Consider the following 15,491-nt stretch of genomic DNA (forward strand, 5'->3'; position numbering starts at 1 on the left):
ATTCCGTTGAACGCGCCGCGTCTATCCAATAGAAGTAGAGCATATGGAGACGGGGGGAAGTCTCTCGCAGGTCCTCTGTTCTAGACTGGCCGCTGGCTCAAAACCACGCCCATAGCGGTAAACTTGAGGAACGCCCATCAAAGTACAAATGTGGGGAGGCGTCGCAACACCACGCGACTGTCGTGTCGCAAAAGTGTATCTCTACCGTCATTAGCGAAATTTATGTGCGCCGGAGGCGAAATCCGAAACCCATTGGCGGGCATCTTTTTTTTTTTATAAATATTTATCGTTTGTGGAAGGCGTAGGACCATAAAATGTTCGTTCAATCATTGCATTCGGTCCGAATGAAATGAAAGCAAGTGTTCCCTGTCAGTCAACATGTTTGCATACCACTGCGCAGCTTGTTCACGCAGACATCATACATCAACGTTCACGTGCGCTGTGTAGACAGCGAGAGAAGGCAGGCTTTCTCTCGCCGGTTTTCTCACCGGTGAATGACACATGACGTAATCCAATAATGTTGTCTCTGGTCGTCTCGGTTCTGGTCAGTGTGTGTTCATGTGTTTTGGAGGAGGCGTAGCTTTGGACGGCGATTTGCAGGATCGTAATGCTTACAATGCTAGCAGGCTAAAATTAGCATTTCACCTATCATCGCACCTTTAAAATAGATGTTAATACAAAAGATCTCAAACAGGATATCAAAACAAACAGACTTTAATTTAATTTAATTATGATGTTACAGAACTCTGCATGTACATAAAATAAGAGAACTCATCATGTAGAAGCAGGACACCTATCACTAAAAAAACGGAAGTTTGCTAAACCTATCGAAACTAAGCACTTTTTAATTTTTATGCCAGTTTAGTACATGAAAAACATTGTGTAATGCAGCCAAGCAATTAATAGTTCTTTTACAATTCTGTGAAAGTGAAACGCACCAAACACTGACAGTGAATTTGCAATTTCAATTTTCATTTGTTTTCCTATTTATTTAACCTCTAAAATGAGATGTGATCCATTTTACATTCACAATATTCAACAGCACTTTAATTGTATTTGGGCAAGAGGGTCTGATTTGCATTGATTCGTTTTCCAAGAACAATCCTAAAAAAGCTCTAATACTGTACATGAAAACGTGGATGGAAGACGACGTACCAAAAGCAACCAGCCGTCCTGAAAAAGCCAGTATTGGTGATAGAATCATCTGAAGTCCGATTCACATACTCTGGCATTTTCAGGAACATTTTTTAACCTTTCTTTGTTTAATCTGAAAAAGGTTTTCATCAGATGGATACACGGAAGAATCGTTTGCTGCTTTTTTCTGTCTCTTTTTCAATTTCCTCTCCTTCTTTTTCGTTTTTGTTTCCGTTTTCTTTTTATTGTTCTTTTCTATTCCAAAGGCCTTTTTCAGCTTCATATTGGCTTTCCGAGGAGACGAAAAAAACCCTGTCAAGTGAGGGCCCTTTTTGCCACCTCTAGGAAAGTCTGCATCTTCATCTAAAACTGAAGATTTTTTCTTGTTCTTCTTTTTGGCTTCCTTCTGGCTTTGCTGTTGTGGTGTAAACTTGCCTTTGCCGTGGCTCCCTGGTGTTTGTGAGTTCTGCTTGACACTCAAGTGTTGGTGCGCTTGTTGATGATGTTTGGGCGTGTGTGCGATGCGTCTCTTCGGTGTGTGCTGGTTGTTCGTGTGAGTGTTGTGTGGGTACGGAGACTGTTTGTGGCTGTTTTTTTGTTTCTTCCTGGGCGGTTGAGGGGTAGATGTAAAACCGCCTCCATCAGTGGAAATCAATCCGGCATCCTTAAGATCTGGAAGAGAAACGCATGTTCTTATATCTTTAGGTTGATCAGTGTCTATCAATTCAACTTATCAGAAAGATTCCAACAAACCTCTGGCCTTCTTTTTTAGTCTGTTCTGCCGGCAATTGATGTCCTTTGTTGTGTCGTAATAAGTAATCAAGGGCAGGGTGGGATACGTCCCGTTATACATTCTCCTCTGAGAGCATTCCTGCAGAGAAAACACACTTTAACACCTCATATTATTCATTACTTTAACTTTTTTCTATTTGATTATATTTTAAAATGTCATTTATTTCTCTGATTGCAAAGCTGAATTTTCAGCATCAATTCTCCAGTTTTCAGTGTCACATGATCCTTCAGAAATCATTCCAATATGCTGATTTGATGCTTAAAAATATATTTGTATTATCAATGTTAAAAATGGTTATGCTGGTTAATATTTTTGTGGAAGCTAATAAAGAATTTCAAGATCCTTTGATGATCAATGTTCAAAAGAACAGTATTGTTTTGAAATTCTTTTTTGTAACAATGTAAAAGTCTTTACTGTCACTTTATCAATTTAATGCACTCTTGCTAAATAAATGTAGGCTATATCTTTATGGCTATATCTTTATATATCAAACTTTTGAAAGGTAGTGAATACAATTATGCAAGTTGATATATATTTTTCCAAGCACATTTTACCAATTCCGAACCCCATCAATCTTAATAAGTACTTCTAGTTTTGTATATAATCATTTATAAGTTACATATAAATGTTAACAAGGGCTGGAGGTGGAAAAACGCCTTACATTCACATATGCATTGTTTTTAAGCAGGTTTTCCTTTACAGGATGCAGTTCTAGAAGACTAAAGGGTTCCTGATGGTTTCACCTTAATTCTTAAAGTCTTTTACAGTTAATATCTTTTCTTCTCAACCTGTCTTTTGGATGACGCTGCTGCTCCAATAAACATTTATTGTCCTTTGGTCATGGCTTAATTGTGCAATTTATATTATTAAGATTGATGTGGTTTGGAATTATTAAAATGTGCTTAGGAAAAAACTTTTATAATAACTATGCACACACTGTATACTTTAGTTTTAATATTGTTGGCAGAGCATTAGCATGTTGTATATGTAGATAAAATAATGCCAAAAAGATTTGTACACAGTAAGATTTGTGAAAAATCAGATTGCAAGAATTCAAAAAAAAAAATCAGCAGTGTATGTTTTGTAAATCATATATTTGGAAAAATGTGTCAATTGGATTAAGTATGACAAACAGAGCAGTTTGAAATGATGAGGGGCCGGCACAGGTGTCAAGCAGGGGTTTTCATTTAGTTTGTATGTGGAAATGTTGTATAAGTTTTGCTGAGGAGTTGTTGTAGTTATCATCCATTGCAGAAAGCAAAAGTAACATCACAACATTAGCACACTCATGTGATGCCCATGGATGAGGGAGGCCAATCCACTTACATGCCCAAAGTGTCCTCTCTTAGAGCAGTTATAACAGTAGGCAGGTTTCCTGCAGGCCTCTGGATCACTGGACTTGTTGAGAGGTCCCAAAGTGGTCTACAGAGAAACAAAACAGAGCAAAGGGAGAATGATTACCAAATTACCAAAATAATGACACTGCCGAAATCTTTAAAAGAGAGTTTGACTGCCTCGACTGACAAAGTGCACCGAAGTACTCTCTTGTATTTACAGTCTGTCAAAAGAAAAACAGTGAAGCAGTTCCTTCATTCACACTCAGTATTGTACCATTTCAAATAGTGGTTCTCATCCTTCTTGACTCCAAGGCCGCCCATTTTCCACAACATTTCCTCAACAATTTGACCTCATTTATGTATTCTCACAATTTCAAGCTTGGCATTACTAGAAAAATCTATGTTCATTATTAAAAAAAACTCATTCACATTATATTTTATTAATTTACTTGACTTTTCCTGGTCTAGAAATCACACTTTTAATATAGGCTTCATCGCAGTGGGAACCCTGGTTCTTCAAAGAAAAATGAAAAACTGTTTTTGTTGTTTTAGCTTATTTTGCAATTAAACTTATTTTAAATCATTTTAAGTCATCTTGAGGCCCTCTTGAAAGTTTGCCGAGACCCCCTGGTTGAGAACCACTGATGTAAAGGGATAATTAACAGAAAAATAAACATTCTGTCATTATTTACTCTTGTGTTGCAAAACCATCTCTGCTTTTCCGCCCAACAATGAACGAGTCAAACAGACAATTTTGCTAATATACATTATAGTTCACTTTTGTCCAATCCCTGGTCACTTTATGCTTTCATAGTGTGGAAAAGAGCAGCTCTGACATTCTGCGAACGTTTTGTAGCAGGCTACTATGCTCATAACAAACCCTTTGTAACAAGAGCATCTACTGTGTGACAAGCTAACAAGCAGTCAGGTTAAGAAACCTCCAATTAGGGTGACATGAATTTGGGCACAACCACTACCAGAACACTCACTAAACACACACAAGAATACAACTTCACTCATGTCAAGTGTGTGAATGCACCTCGGCCTCTCAGCTGTGCCCTTTGTGAGCGTGTGTATGTCAGCGGTAGCCGACTACCTGCGTTATATTACTCTACTTCACTCAATTCCTTTCACTCTGTTCTGTTATTATAAACCTCACTTACATTTCCCATCTCGCTAGTGAATGATGACCCCCATTCACTCTCTCTTTCTCCAATCATCCACTCTGTCTCCTCCTCCCACTCTTTCTCACAGACATTCATATAATCTGTATATTTTTCTTTTCTTTGAGGTGATATAAGGGAGTGATTACCGAGGGTATCAACAAATCCCAGTAATGCGCTGGTGATAAGGCCGCCTTTGGAGTGTGTATGTGTGTGTGTTTCTCCATCTGGTCCCGGGGAGCCCAAAGGCGTTTCACGCTCCATCGCCCTCCGTAAATACAGCACGATAAAGAGGGTAAGCTGACTGGTGCGAGCATGTTTGTGCGCGTGTGTGTGCGTCGTGCCCGAAAACTACACACATATTGTCTTTTAATGTCTCCTCAAGGGGGCGTCGAGACCTACACACACTCATATACACGCATTTTCAATAAGCCAGGACACACGCGGTCCCACTACGTCATATTTTAAACATATCTTCCTCCGTTCCACACACTCTCTCTCTCTTCCTTTCTGTCCGTTTTCCGCTTGAGTGGTTAAAGGGTGGAGGGGTGAATGCTATTAGAACCGTTGGTCATTATCAGCTCAGCGCTGGAGACTGCTCCATCTCCATCACAAAGACACCACCGGTTACCCCCCAGACACCCACCCTTCTCTCTCTCCATCGCTCACTCACTCACTCACTCTCTCTAACCCCCCGAACTCACGGCACGGTTTGCCTTCCACTGGCCTTTATTAGTGATATTTGCTAATCAAGCATCACTATTGCTCATATATAGAGTTTTGGTAAAACCCTTTTCTGTAAGTATTATACTTCAGTGTAACTCGTGCTGTACTGTATGTGCTATGGACATAAATGACACCACAATTCATTTGGCTTCATTTGAAGAGAGATATGCAATTTCTTTTCATAGTGATGGATTGCCTGCTGGATGCTAAAATTAAGGGGGGGATCAACGAGAAACCCGGAGACTTCTTTTGACCTGGGCCAATAAGCATCCACCCAGAACATCCTAGAAACCACCAACTTACGATGGGAATCGAAATTTATTGGTTTTAATTTTAATTTCGATTCCACAAAGCAGTTCCTTAATTCATTATTAGCCCTTTCTATATAAAAATACCATTATTTGGATACATACCTTTTTCTTTTTGAAAAATGTAACCCTGAGGAGAACACCACCAAAAAAAAAACTCAGAAAGAAATGTCTGAATGTAGACTACATATACAGTTCAAAAGTTTGAGGTCAGTATGATTTTTTTTTTTCAAAAGTAATACTTTTATTAAGATGATTGTTAAATTGATGAAAAGTGACAGTAAAAACATTCATAATGCTACAAAACGTTTCTATTTAAAATAAATGCAGTTTATTTGAACCTTCTACAGAACAAAATATATCAAAACATGAAAAAAAAAAGATTTCCCCTCAGATTTTTGGTTATACTATTTTAAAGTGAAAAATATATCATGGTTTTCACTAAAATATTAAGCAGCATAATAGTTTTCAACATTGACAATGTTAAGAAATGTTTCTCGAGCACCAAATCAGCATACTAGAATGATTTCTAAAGGATCATGAAGATCACAGGAATAAATTACACTTCAAAATATATTAAAATAGAAAACAGTTTTAATATATTTAATAAATTGTAATAATAATTTTTTAAAAAAAATATCAATTAAATGGGTGAGCGCAAGACATTTCTTTAAAAAATTATTCTATAATATTATATACATTTAAAAAAAATCTTACCAACCCCAGACTTTTGAACAGTAGTGTATCTCTTTTCTACTTGCTCCCATATGAACAACCAATAATTAGAAATAGACAATAATTAGATTTAAATGTTAGAAGTCTTAAGCACTTCTTTACATTTTTGAGTTAAGCATCAGCATGGCAAAATCAAAGACTTGTGGTCCAGCGAGTCAGGATCAACTAGTCACTGAGTCAGTGAATGAGTCGCTAGACGGGTTCAAATAGATCTCTCATTAGATGCAACATCTTTATAACTGATTCATTAAAAAAGAATCATCTCATACAAGTCATTTGTTCACAAACTGGACTATACTGGTTTCTTTGTTGTCATGTGCAACCAGTGAGGACAACTCAAAAGAAAGACGTACATTTCTTTTGAGTTTTCGGATTATTTGGGGGTTTCTCTTTTTTTCCCTGTAGACTTGGAAAATTCATTATCTTCCATTTAACCAGTTTTCCACATTCCTGCTTTTAAACTTCCCTTTCTCCACCAGTGTTTCTTATGCTCCTTCTTACTCACTACCTTCTAATATTTATGTTGTTCTTTCATCTCTTTGTCCTTCAACCTCTTTCTCTCTCTGTTCCTCTATACTGTACCTTCACTATCCATTTATTTTTCTTTCTCTACATTTTTTCATTCTTGCTGATATCTCATGCAAATTGGTGTTTAGGAAGACTCTCCCCACCGTCACACCTACGCTGTGCCCCCCTCCCCTGACCTTGAGCTTCTGTTATCACGCTCGTGCTCGAATGTGCCGGAAAAGGGAGGAAGACTGACAGGGGGAAAAAAAGAGAAAAAGACGACAGGGCGACCCCTCCTTCATCCGATTTTCTGTGCATAAGAGCTGCTCTGTGGCACTATTAATTACCTCTCTTTAGTGTGTGTGTATCACCTCTATCTGAAAGGATTATCGGGGCAGAGGGTGGCCTCTGATATGTTTGTGTTTCAGGGCCAAGAGTCACAGAGCATATTCTCACACATATATACACACACACACACAACCTTGTGCAAAACTGAATTCATAGACCCGAATATCTGTACCACATTTTTCAGTTAAAAAAAGAAGAAGAAAAGAAACGTTAACCTAAGTCGTGACAATAAAATGTAGCAATTTTTTTCTTTTCACCTGAAATAGCATTTTTTTCACCCATAGATTTTTGGTTTATGCTATTTTAAAGTGAATCGTGTTTGTAGCTTCAAAATATATCTTACAACATCCCTCACTACTACTGTACTATTTGGTGAGTTAACATAAAATTTCAAGCAGTGACAAGTTGCATCCTACAGTGTGACATGATATATTTCATTAGTAAAAAGTATGCAGCTTTTATGACTTTATGTTTATTGAAAAACTATACTGTAAAAATGTTTGTCAAATTAAAAAAAAAATGCTACAGTAAAAAAGTTTCATTGGTTGCCTGACCATATATGATGAAAAATTTTAAATGTTTACCATCACATTATATGTCATTTTATTGTATTTATTGCAAGTACCATATTACCATATAATGTACGGTAAAAAACTGTATAAAAAAATCCCTATGTGACACAAATATTATTTAAATGGTTTTGTTTCTTATACTTGTTATCAGTTATGTACATTAGGGTGTTACAATTTCTGTTTACATTTAGTTTATATTTATAGCATTATTTTAGTCTCGTGTGTGTAACTGTCATGGAGTTTTGGTCTTTGTGTGACCCATAACACTATGAACTCTGATTTATCATGTGGCTTTCTATTGTGCCATCTGTATTATTTTGGTGGTTATTAGCGCATTTTGAGGTAAAGGGCAGATTTTGCTATATTAACATTATATAACTTAATGAAATATACGGTTATAAATTGTAAAATATACATTGTCTCTGTATTTTTTATGGTAAATGTCTGACCACCAATGTTTTTTTTTTGTTTTGTTTTTACATTGTGCATGGAATATTTGCACTTGTCAATTTGCTAAAAGATTTCTAGTGAAAGCAATGAAAAATGGAGAAAAACCATTACCACAATGAAAATTAGAGCTGAAAATACACAAAGTTTTAAGATTTAAAAAATATATATATTATTTTATGTATTTTATCTGGTTAAAATGTTCTCCTTTTGTGTATAAGCCTAATTAAATTAGATTCAAGTCAAACTGATTATTTTGGTCAAGGAAGAGCATTTAATGTTATATAAATTCATGTTCTGACTTTGTTTGATTTGTTTACAATGTTTCTGGGTTAATTGAACAGCCTTTATTTTAGGCTATATCCGGATACATTTGAAAATGGTGTTTTGTTTCAAAATGCTCTCCGTCCACACTAGTGTTTTCCAAAAGTTTCTCGTCCACACTGAAATGTCAAAAAAACCGCTAAACTCACCTTTCTGCGCATGCGTAAAACCTCATAAACGCTCACTGAGATGATACAGACAGAACAAGACATAATCAAGTTATCAGGCAATTCATCTGGCAGGATCATTTTATTGAGCAAAATATCTCACCATTCACTGATGCGTCATTGCACTCACTCACCATTATATGTTTGGTCTAAAACGCAAGTGCTGTCCTGCAGCAAAACATGCGAGCAGTTGAGAGTAAATTGTTCTGTCATCTTTGCAGGACTGTGATATGAAGTGTGTGCAAAGTAGCATATCTTTAGCAACTGTGTGAAAGTGAATAGCACATAACTGGCGGTATAAACATATCTATTGGTTCAATATACGTCACATGACCAAACATGCATCATTTTCAAATACCTCTGTTTTTCACAATCCACACTAGAATGTAAAAACGGCGTTTTCAAATTTATCCACTTTGGAGAGCGTTTTCAAAAAGCGGTTTTCGTTAATAAAAACGCCGTCTCATTGTAGACGGAAGGCCAAAGTGGAGAGAAAAAGATGCGTTTTCTAACGAAAACGTATTAATGTGGACAAGGCCTTACACTATCAACAAGCAACAAACACTATATTTATTAAAACCAACTACAAAAGTTTGACCAATTCAGGCTGATTTACGGGCTGGTTGCAATCATGATAGGTCAGGTACGTCTGTAAGATGTCTGCTAAAGATCTGTTAATCTGGAAAGCATCTGCTGTGTAAAAACATCTGATAAACGTCTTAAGCCGGGGACACACTTAACGACTGGACGGCCGATTGTGACTGTAATTTGATACTTACGACTGATCATGCCCAAACGCACCGAGTCGCGTTCAGTCGGTGTTTAAAATCTGCTCCAGTCGTTGGAAACAGTCTGTAAGTGTGTTCAGTTCAGTCTTAGAATGTTTCAGCTGTCGTTAAGTATGTCCCCGGCATTAGAAAAAGCAGTTTTACATACATTGTAAATCTTAAACATCTTATTAAATGTCTATATGATATCTAACAGGAAACGTCCTAGAGATGTATTGCAGATGAGCAAACACTCTAAAAAAATACATCTTGCAGATGTAAATGCCAACATCAAATAGATGTCTCAGAGATATACTTGTGCTCTCAGTAAGCCAATCATAGTGAAGTACCAATGAAGGTACTGCCTTCCCTCACATTACTTTTTGTCTGTTTCTCCCCTCATGCTTCAGGGCTTCTAGTATGAGAACATAATGCTCAAGAGAGGCCAAAGAGACGCTGCCTCTCTCCGAAAGCTCATTTGCTGGTGTTGCTGTTGGACAGTGTTACAAAGATGTGTGCTTTGCACAATATTTCTTCTCATATTTCATATTATTTCTTGCACTGTTGATTATTTTCTCATCCAATGTTTTTAAGAGGCACCGCCTCCCTTGCCTCCTCAAAGAAAACGGTCCTTGTGCCCACACAATCACATGTTTAAGCAAATAAAACACACATTTACACACACACACATTGCACATCCTGGCAACAGTACCTCACACCTTGGCTACAGGCGGACACAACCTTAATCCTTAAACCCACATCAAATTTAAACTGTTTCCAGTGTAATCACAATTCAAACATGCACACACAGTGTAAACAGTCTTTGTGTGCTTGGTGGATTAGGGAGAGGTGGGAGATTTGGGGTGCATTTTGCATACGTAATAGAAAAATCTAGAGAGCCCCCCCAGTAGGACAGGAAAGGGATGAGGGTAAATAGAAATCATGAGAAGATATTCACCATTTTCATTCCAGAAATGCATTCAAAATATGACATTCCACAAAAAAACAACACTCATTAGACATGACTAATGAAGAGTACGAATTAAGAAACTTAAAGGGATAGTTCACCCAAAACTGTTTTTAATTACTCACCCTCATGTTGTTCCAAACCTGTATGACTTTTGTTCATCTTCGGAACACAAATGAAGATCTTTCTAATGAAATCTGAGAGCTTTCTGTCCCTCCATTGACAGCCTACGCAACTACCACTTTCAAGCCCCAAAAAGGTAGTAAAGAGTCTAAAGACATCATTAAAGTAATCCAAATGACTCCAGTGGTTTAACCTCAATTTTATGAAGCGACGCGAGTGCTTTGTTTGCACAGAAAAACAAGGTCACACTATATTTTAAGGTGACGTAGTTACACTGTAATTGCTCAAATAAGTACTGAGTGATTAATTAACTACTACATGCACTTACTATAGAGTTACGGTTAGGGTTAGCTACTTGTAATTACCGGTATGCATTTACTGTTATTACTATTAAGTACATCACCTTAAAATAAAGTGCTACCAAACAATTTACCATTTTATTTACTAAATATTAAATCTCCAACGCGTGTTCATGCAACAGCGTCTGCTATCGAGTCAACAAAACATGCATACGTCCTTGTGCTCTTGTGAATGCGCTTTGGAGATTAATATTTTGTAAATAAAATCGTAAATTATGTTGTTTTTCCGCAAATAAAGCACTCGCATCGCTTCATAACATTAAGGTTAAACCACTGGAGTCACATGAATTACTTTAATGATGTCTACCTTCAGTTCAGTTCAGTTCATCTTTAATCATTTCCCGAAGGCAATTTGGTTTGCAGCAAACAAGCATACACATAAAACACAAACACACGAAAATATGGGAAAAAAGATACACAATAAACACATTTACCTAGAATTTAAAAATTACCTTTCGAATAAATTTCGGTAAATTTAGAATTTATCTTTCTGGGGTTTGAAAGTGGTAGTTGCGTAGACTGTCAATGGAGGTACAGGAAGCTCTCAGATTTCATTAGAAAAGTCTTCATTTGTGTTCCAAAGATGAACAAAAGTCTTACGCGTTTGGACAGAATTTTCATTTTTGGGTGAACTATCCCTTTAAGAAACCACAAATTACCTATGCCTCTTGTGTGTGAGAGAAATAGTGAGAGAGGAAGTTAAATGGAAGCAGATCAGGGCTCAATTTGCTGGAAGAAGAGGATCCAGAACCTCCCGAATTCCCATTCACATCTAAATCTATTGTGTTTTAGGAAAAAATTAAGTGTAATAATTAGGGATGCACTGATATAAAAAATGCTGGTCGATACCAACAAGCCAATAATTATGATCATCTGTGGACCAATAACCGATAAATGGCTGATATTAAAATCCTATACAGGTTTTGTATCAATCGTTTCAAATGCTAAAAGTAAAATTGGGCATTACAACATAACTTAGGCTACAGGTTGAAAATTGGATATTTAGAGATTTGCTAAAGTTTACATTTAACAGTGAAGTTAGAGTTTTTAAAACTTTATAGTTTAAGTGAGTGTTAGCAAAGATAATCTAAAATCTAAATGTAATAATAGTGGAAATGAGTATGCATATTTAAATACCCACTATCCAATATTGACCAAAAAAATATATTAAATAATGTCCAATATGGCACATGTATAACATCCCGAGTATAACCTGGAATATACCACTTGCAATAGCTTATATGTCAGGTCTTGTCATTGCATGAACATATCCACTGGCATAATATTTTAATATGGCATAGAGGTGACCTAAATGTATATACACAGAACCACAATAACAGGTATCGATGTATCAAGCTCAAATGTTGATTGTTGATTCTTCTGCACAGCGGACAGTAAACAAGTGATGATTGACATGACAGGGCTGCAGTAGCTCAGTCTTTTCCATGCAGGTACACTGCCTTCCTGCCATGTGATTTACAAACAGATCAAAACAATCTTCCATTTCTAATACATTTAAACTGAACAATTCTAATTGTTTCGGCTATTTACATTAACCGTATGTAGGTTTATCTGGACACTTAAACCCCTGTGTACAAATGCTATGTCGACCCACCTGTCAACATCCTCTTTTTCATGTTTGTTTCACGCCAAAATATTCCATAAATGAAAAGATGCAAAGAAATGCTATGACGGACACTCTGACCCATTTCTGGTCTCAGCTGCAGACCGTTTACTCTCCCGTCTCTCTGTGTTCAGTAAGAAGTGTGTGTATACGTAGAGGCGAGAGAGGCTAACAGATAAACATTTTTCTATTTTCATGCCAGCTCCTCTTGCTTTTGTAATTCAAATGCAGACACAGGAAACTGGCAGCCAAGAGGCACACACACACTTACACGGATGTGCGGCCATACACACACGCCTTGTAATGCTATCGACCCCTGGCCTGTCATGCAATGCCACACACACACACACACTCTATGCCTGCCTTCCAACTGATAACCAGAAGCCATCGTCCAAACCAGCGGAGGAGTGAGAGACTGTGTGTGGGTTTGAGAGTTTAAGAGAGAGACAGAAGGGGGAAAAAAGAAAGTAAACGGGAGCGTAAGCACTGTGTATGTGTATGATTGAGGAGTTTGCGTCTAAAAAAGGTCATAATATCATGATGAATCAAAAAAATTCAAACTGCTCAAGGAAAAAATTCTAATTCATATTTCAGAATTCACTCCAAAAAGTCAAAAGAAAGACGACATTATATTTAGCTTAAATTAAGATTTCTACATCATGACATTGTCATATAAATGTCATTAAAATACCATAACCATAGACAATCAGTGGTGTTGTAGAATGTGGGAGAGAACCGATTTCGAATCTTCTTGCCTTTTTCCCATTCCCACACTCCTCTTTTCCCCAATATTACCAGTTGCGTTTTCACTTTCCCATTTGATAAAAGGCAAAAAAGCTCTTCTTTTGACAGCTGGAATTAAATAATTACTGTATAAAGAAAGCCCATGCCATGTCTTTAGCTTATCTGAGTTCTCATGAGTCAGAAGAACAAGGAAGAAGACAAAAAAGAGATGAATGAATGATATGACAAAGTGAAAACAGCACAATACTGCTACAAAACAAATGTCTAGTGCAGCATTTTGACGTTTCTCCCCCAGGTGGCGACACCACACAACATAGCATAATGACACTTATGAATCACAATGGTCAGTCCATCATCAACAGAAAAGCAATATACAAAAATAATAATAATATGAAAGAGCTAGATTAAAAGGGAGACTATTAATGAATAAAACTAATCAGCAAATGTTATATCTCGCTGGATTACAATTCACACATAGACACATTCATACTTTTATTCAGAAATGATGCATTAAACTGACCAAAAAGAGACCGTAAAGACAGCAAAGGTCTTTTGAACTTTCTATTCGTCAAAAAATCATTCAAAAAAAGATTTACGTTTCCACTAAAGTATTATGCAGCTCAACTGTTTTCAACTTTGATAACAATAGGAAATGTTTCACCAGCAGCAAATCTGCGTATTAGAATGATTTCTAAAGGATCATGCGACACTGAAGACTGCAGAAAATTCAGCTTTGCCATCATAGTAATACATAACATTGTAAAATATATTCAAATAGAAAACAGTTATATTATAATATTTCACCATATTATTGTTTAACAGTATTTTTTATCAAATAAATGCAGCCTTCGTGAGCATATAAGAGACTTCTTGCAAAAACAAAAGAATCGTACAGACCGCACACTAAATCCTTAATTCAAGCTCACAAGCACATATTCATCCATATTAATTCCTCAATTGATTTAAACCGTTCTTACCCTGAACTCGTGCTTTTTGCAGACGGTTCCACAGGAATCATAGACTCTTAAAAAGCTCAGCAGCACAACATCAACATGAGAAAGAACTGCTTTATCTGAGCGCTGTGCTTTGACATTTCCACTGAGCTGTTCCCTTGGGAGTCGAATCGATACAAATACTCTAAATAAACTGTGTCAGATCCTTCTCTGTGTCTCATGGACAGTGTTCCTCTTCACCATAGGAGAGAAGTCGTCACACAATTTACACAAATGTCACACACACACATTCATATATGTTTACCTGGCAATCAGTGGGGACACTTATAAGCGTTTATGATATTGTGATCCCTAGATATGACTTAGAGTTAGCCCTCCTTCAAAGTAAGTTTATTTGTTTCGCCCATTTTATACCAGGCAAAAATCTCTTTGATAAGTTTGAAAGCATATCATACCATATTAATAAATAAAAAATATCTTCTGGGGACATATTACAGCCATTATTTGTCCTTGAAATACAGCTAGATCACACAAAATCATGCACAAAAGCCCAGAACAATGTCCCACTGCTGTAGTGCCTCATCTATATCAGTAGATGGTGCTGTATGTCTATCACACCAACACATATACATCTATGTAGACATTTACAAACTATATACAGTATTTGCTTCCTGTTTAAACATTTGAACAGGCTGATTCTAACCCTTTTTATCTCCTGATGGCATAAGGTGCAACTAAATGTGCAATCTATCGGCACAATACCCTTTTATAGTGAATACGAAATATTAAATGTTCGTTATAAGGTTTTCAGACCATTTCTGGCTCGGTCGTGTGGTGTCAGAATTACTGGATAAAATCCCGAAAATGTTCATATCATCTCTGATGACAGCAAAACCTTTTCTTTATTAATTGTCGTTGACTTTCTCTTTAAAAGAATGAGTTGCATGGCGCAAATCGTTAACTTTGAATGCAAAAACCATGTTCCTAATACATTTCACTTATACTAATGGTTCAATTAAATTTCATTACAGTGTAAAGGATTACTAGGCTGATCAGTTTGTGGAAATGGGGGATTTTAAAAAGGAGTTTTAAAAATGGTAATTGCTCACCAATATCCTCTTAAAAGGTCTGGAATCCGTACCCCCTTCAGACCCGTAATAAAAAGCTATGTTGTGCGCTGCTAAATACATCTCCTAGACGTCACGAAAAATGTGTCTAGTTGTGCGTGTGTGTACAGATCATGCTTAAAACGGTATTTTAAAGAGAATGAAGGAAATTTTATTTGATTTGAGGGGAAAATGATGTCCTTACAAATGTAAAACAGTCTGTGACCGTATTAAATAATAATAATGCCATAAAGTTTGAAAAAGGTTGAATAAAAGAGTGAATGGAA

At 36.6% G+C, this 15,491-nt stretch overlaps 1 protein-coding gene across 1 annotated transcript in view; it reads right to left on the reverse strand.

Moving 5' to 3' along the window:
- Positions 1-698: 698 nt before the first annotated feature.
- Positions 699-15,491, reverse strand: part of zcchc7 (zinc finger, CCHC domain containing 7) — a 62,972-nt gene continuing 48,179 nt past the window's right edge. Inside the window, exons 7-9 of the mRNA XM_056256925.1 lie at positions 3,254-3,349; positions 1,888-2,005; positions 699-1,806 (exon numbers count right to left, since the gene is read on the reverse strand). Coding sequence (XP_056112900.1) covers positions 1,235-1,806; positions 1,888-2,005; positions 3,254-3,349 — 786 coding nt within the window. The 3' untranslated portion in view covers positions 699-1,234. The remainder of the gene's footprint in view (positions 1,807-1,887; positions 2,006-3,253; positions 3,350-15,491) is intronic.

Source organism: Rhinichthys klamathensis, unplaced genomic scaffold (genome assembly GCF_029890125.1).
Source record: "Rhinichthys klamathensis goyatoka isolate OS25496 unplaced genomic scaffold, OSU_Roscu_1.1 h1tg000133l_1, whole genome shotgun sequence".
In the NCBI taxonomy this organism is placed as follows: Eukaryota; Metazoa; Chordata; class Actinopteri; order Cypriniformes; family Leuciscidae; genus Rhinichthys; species Rhinichthys klamathensis.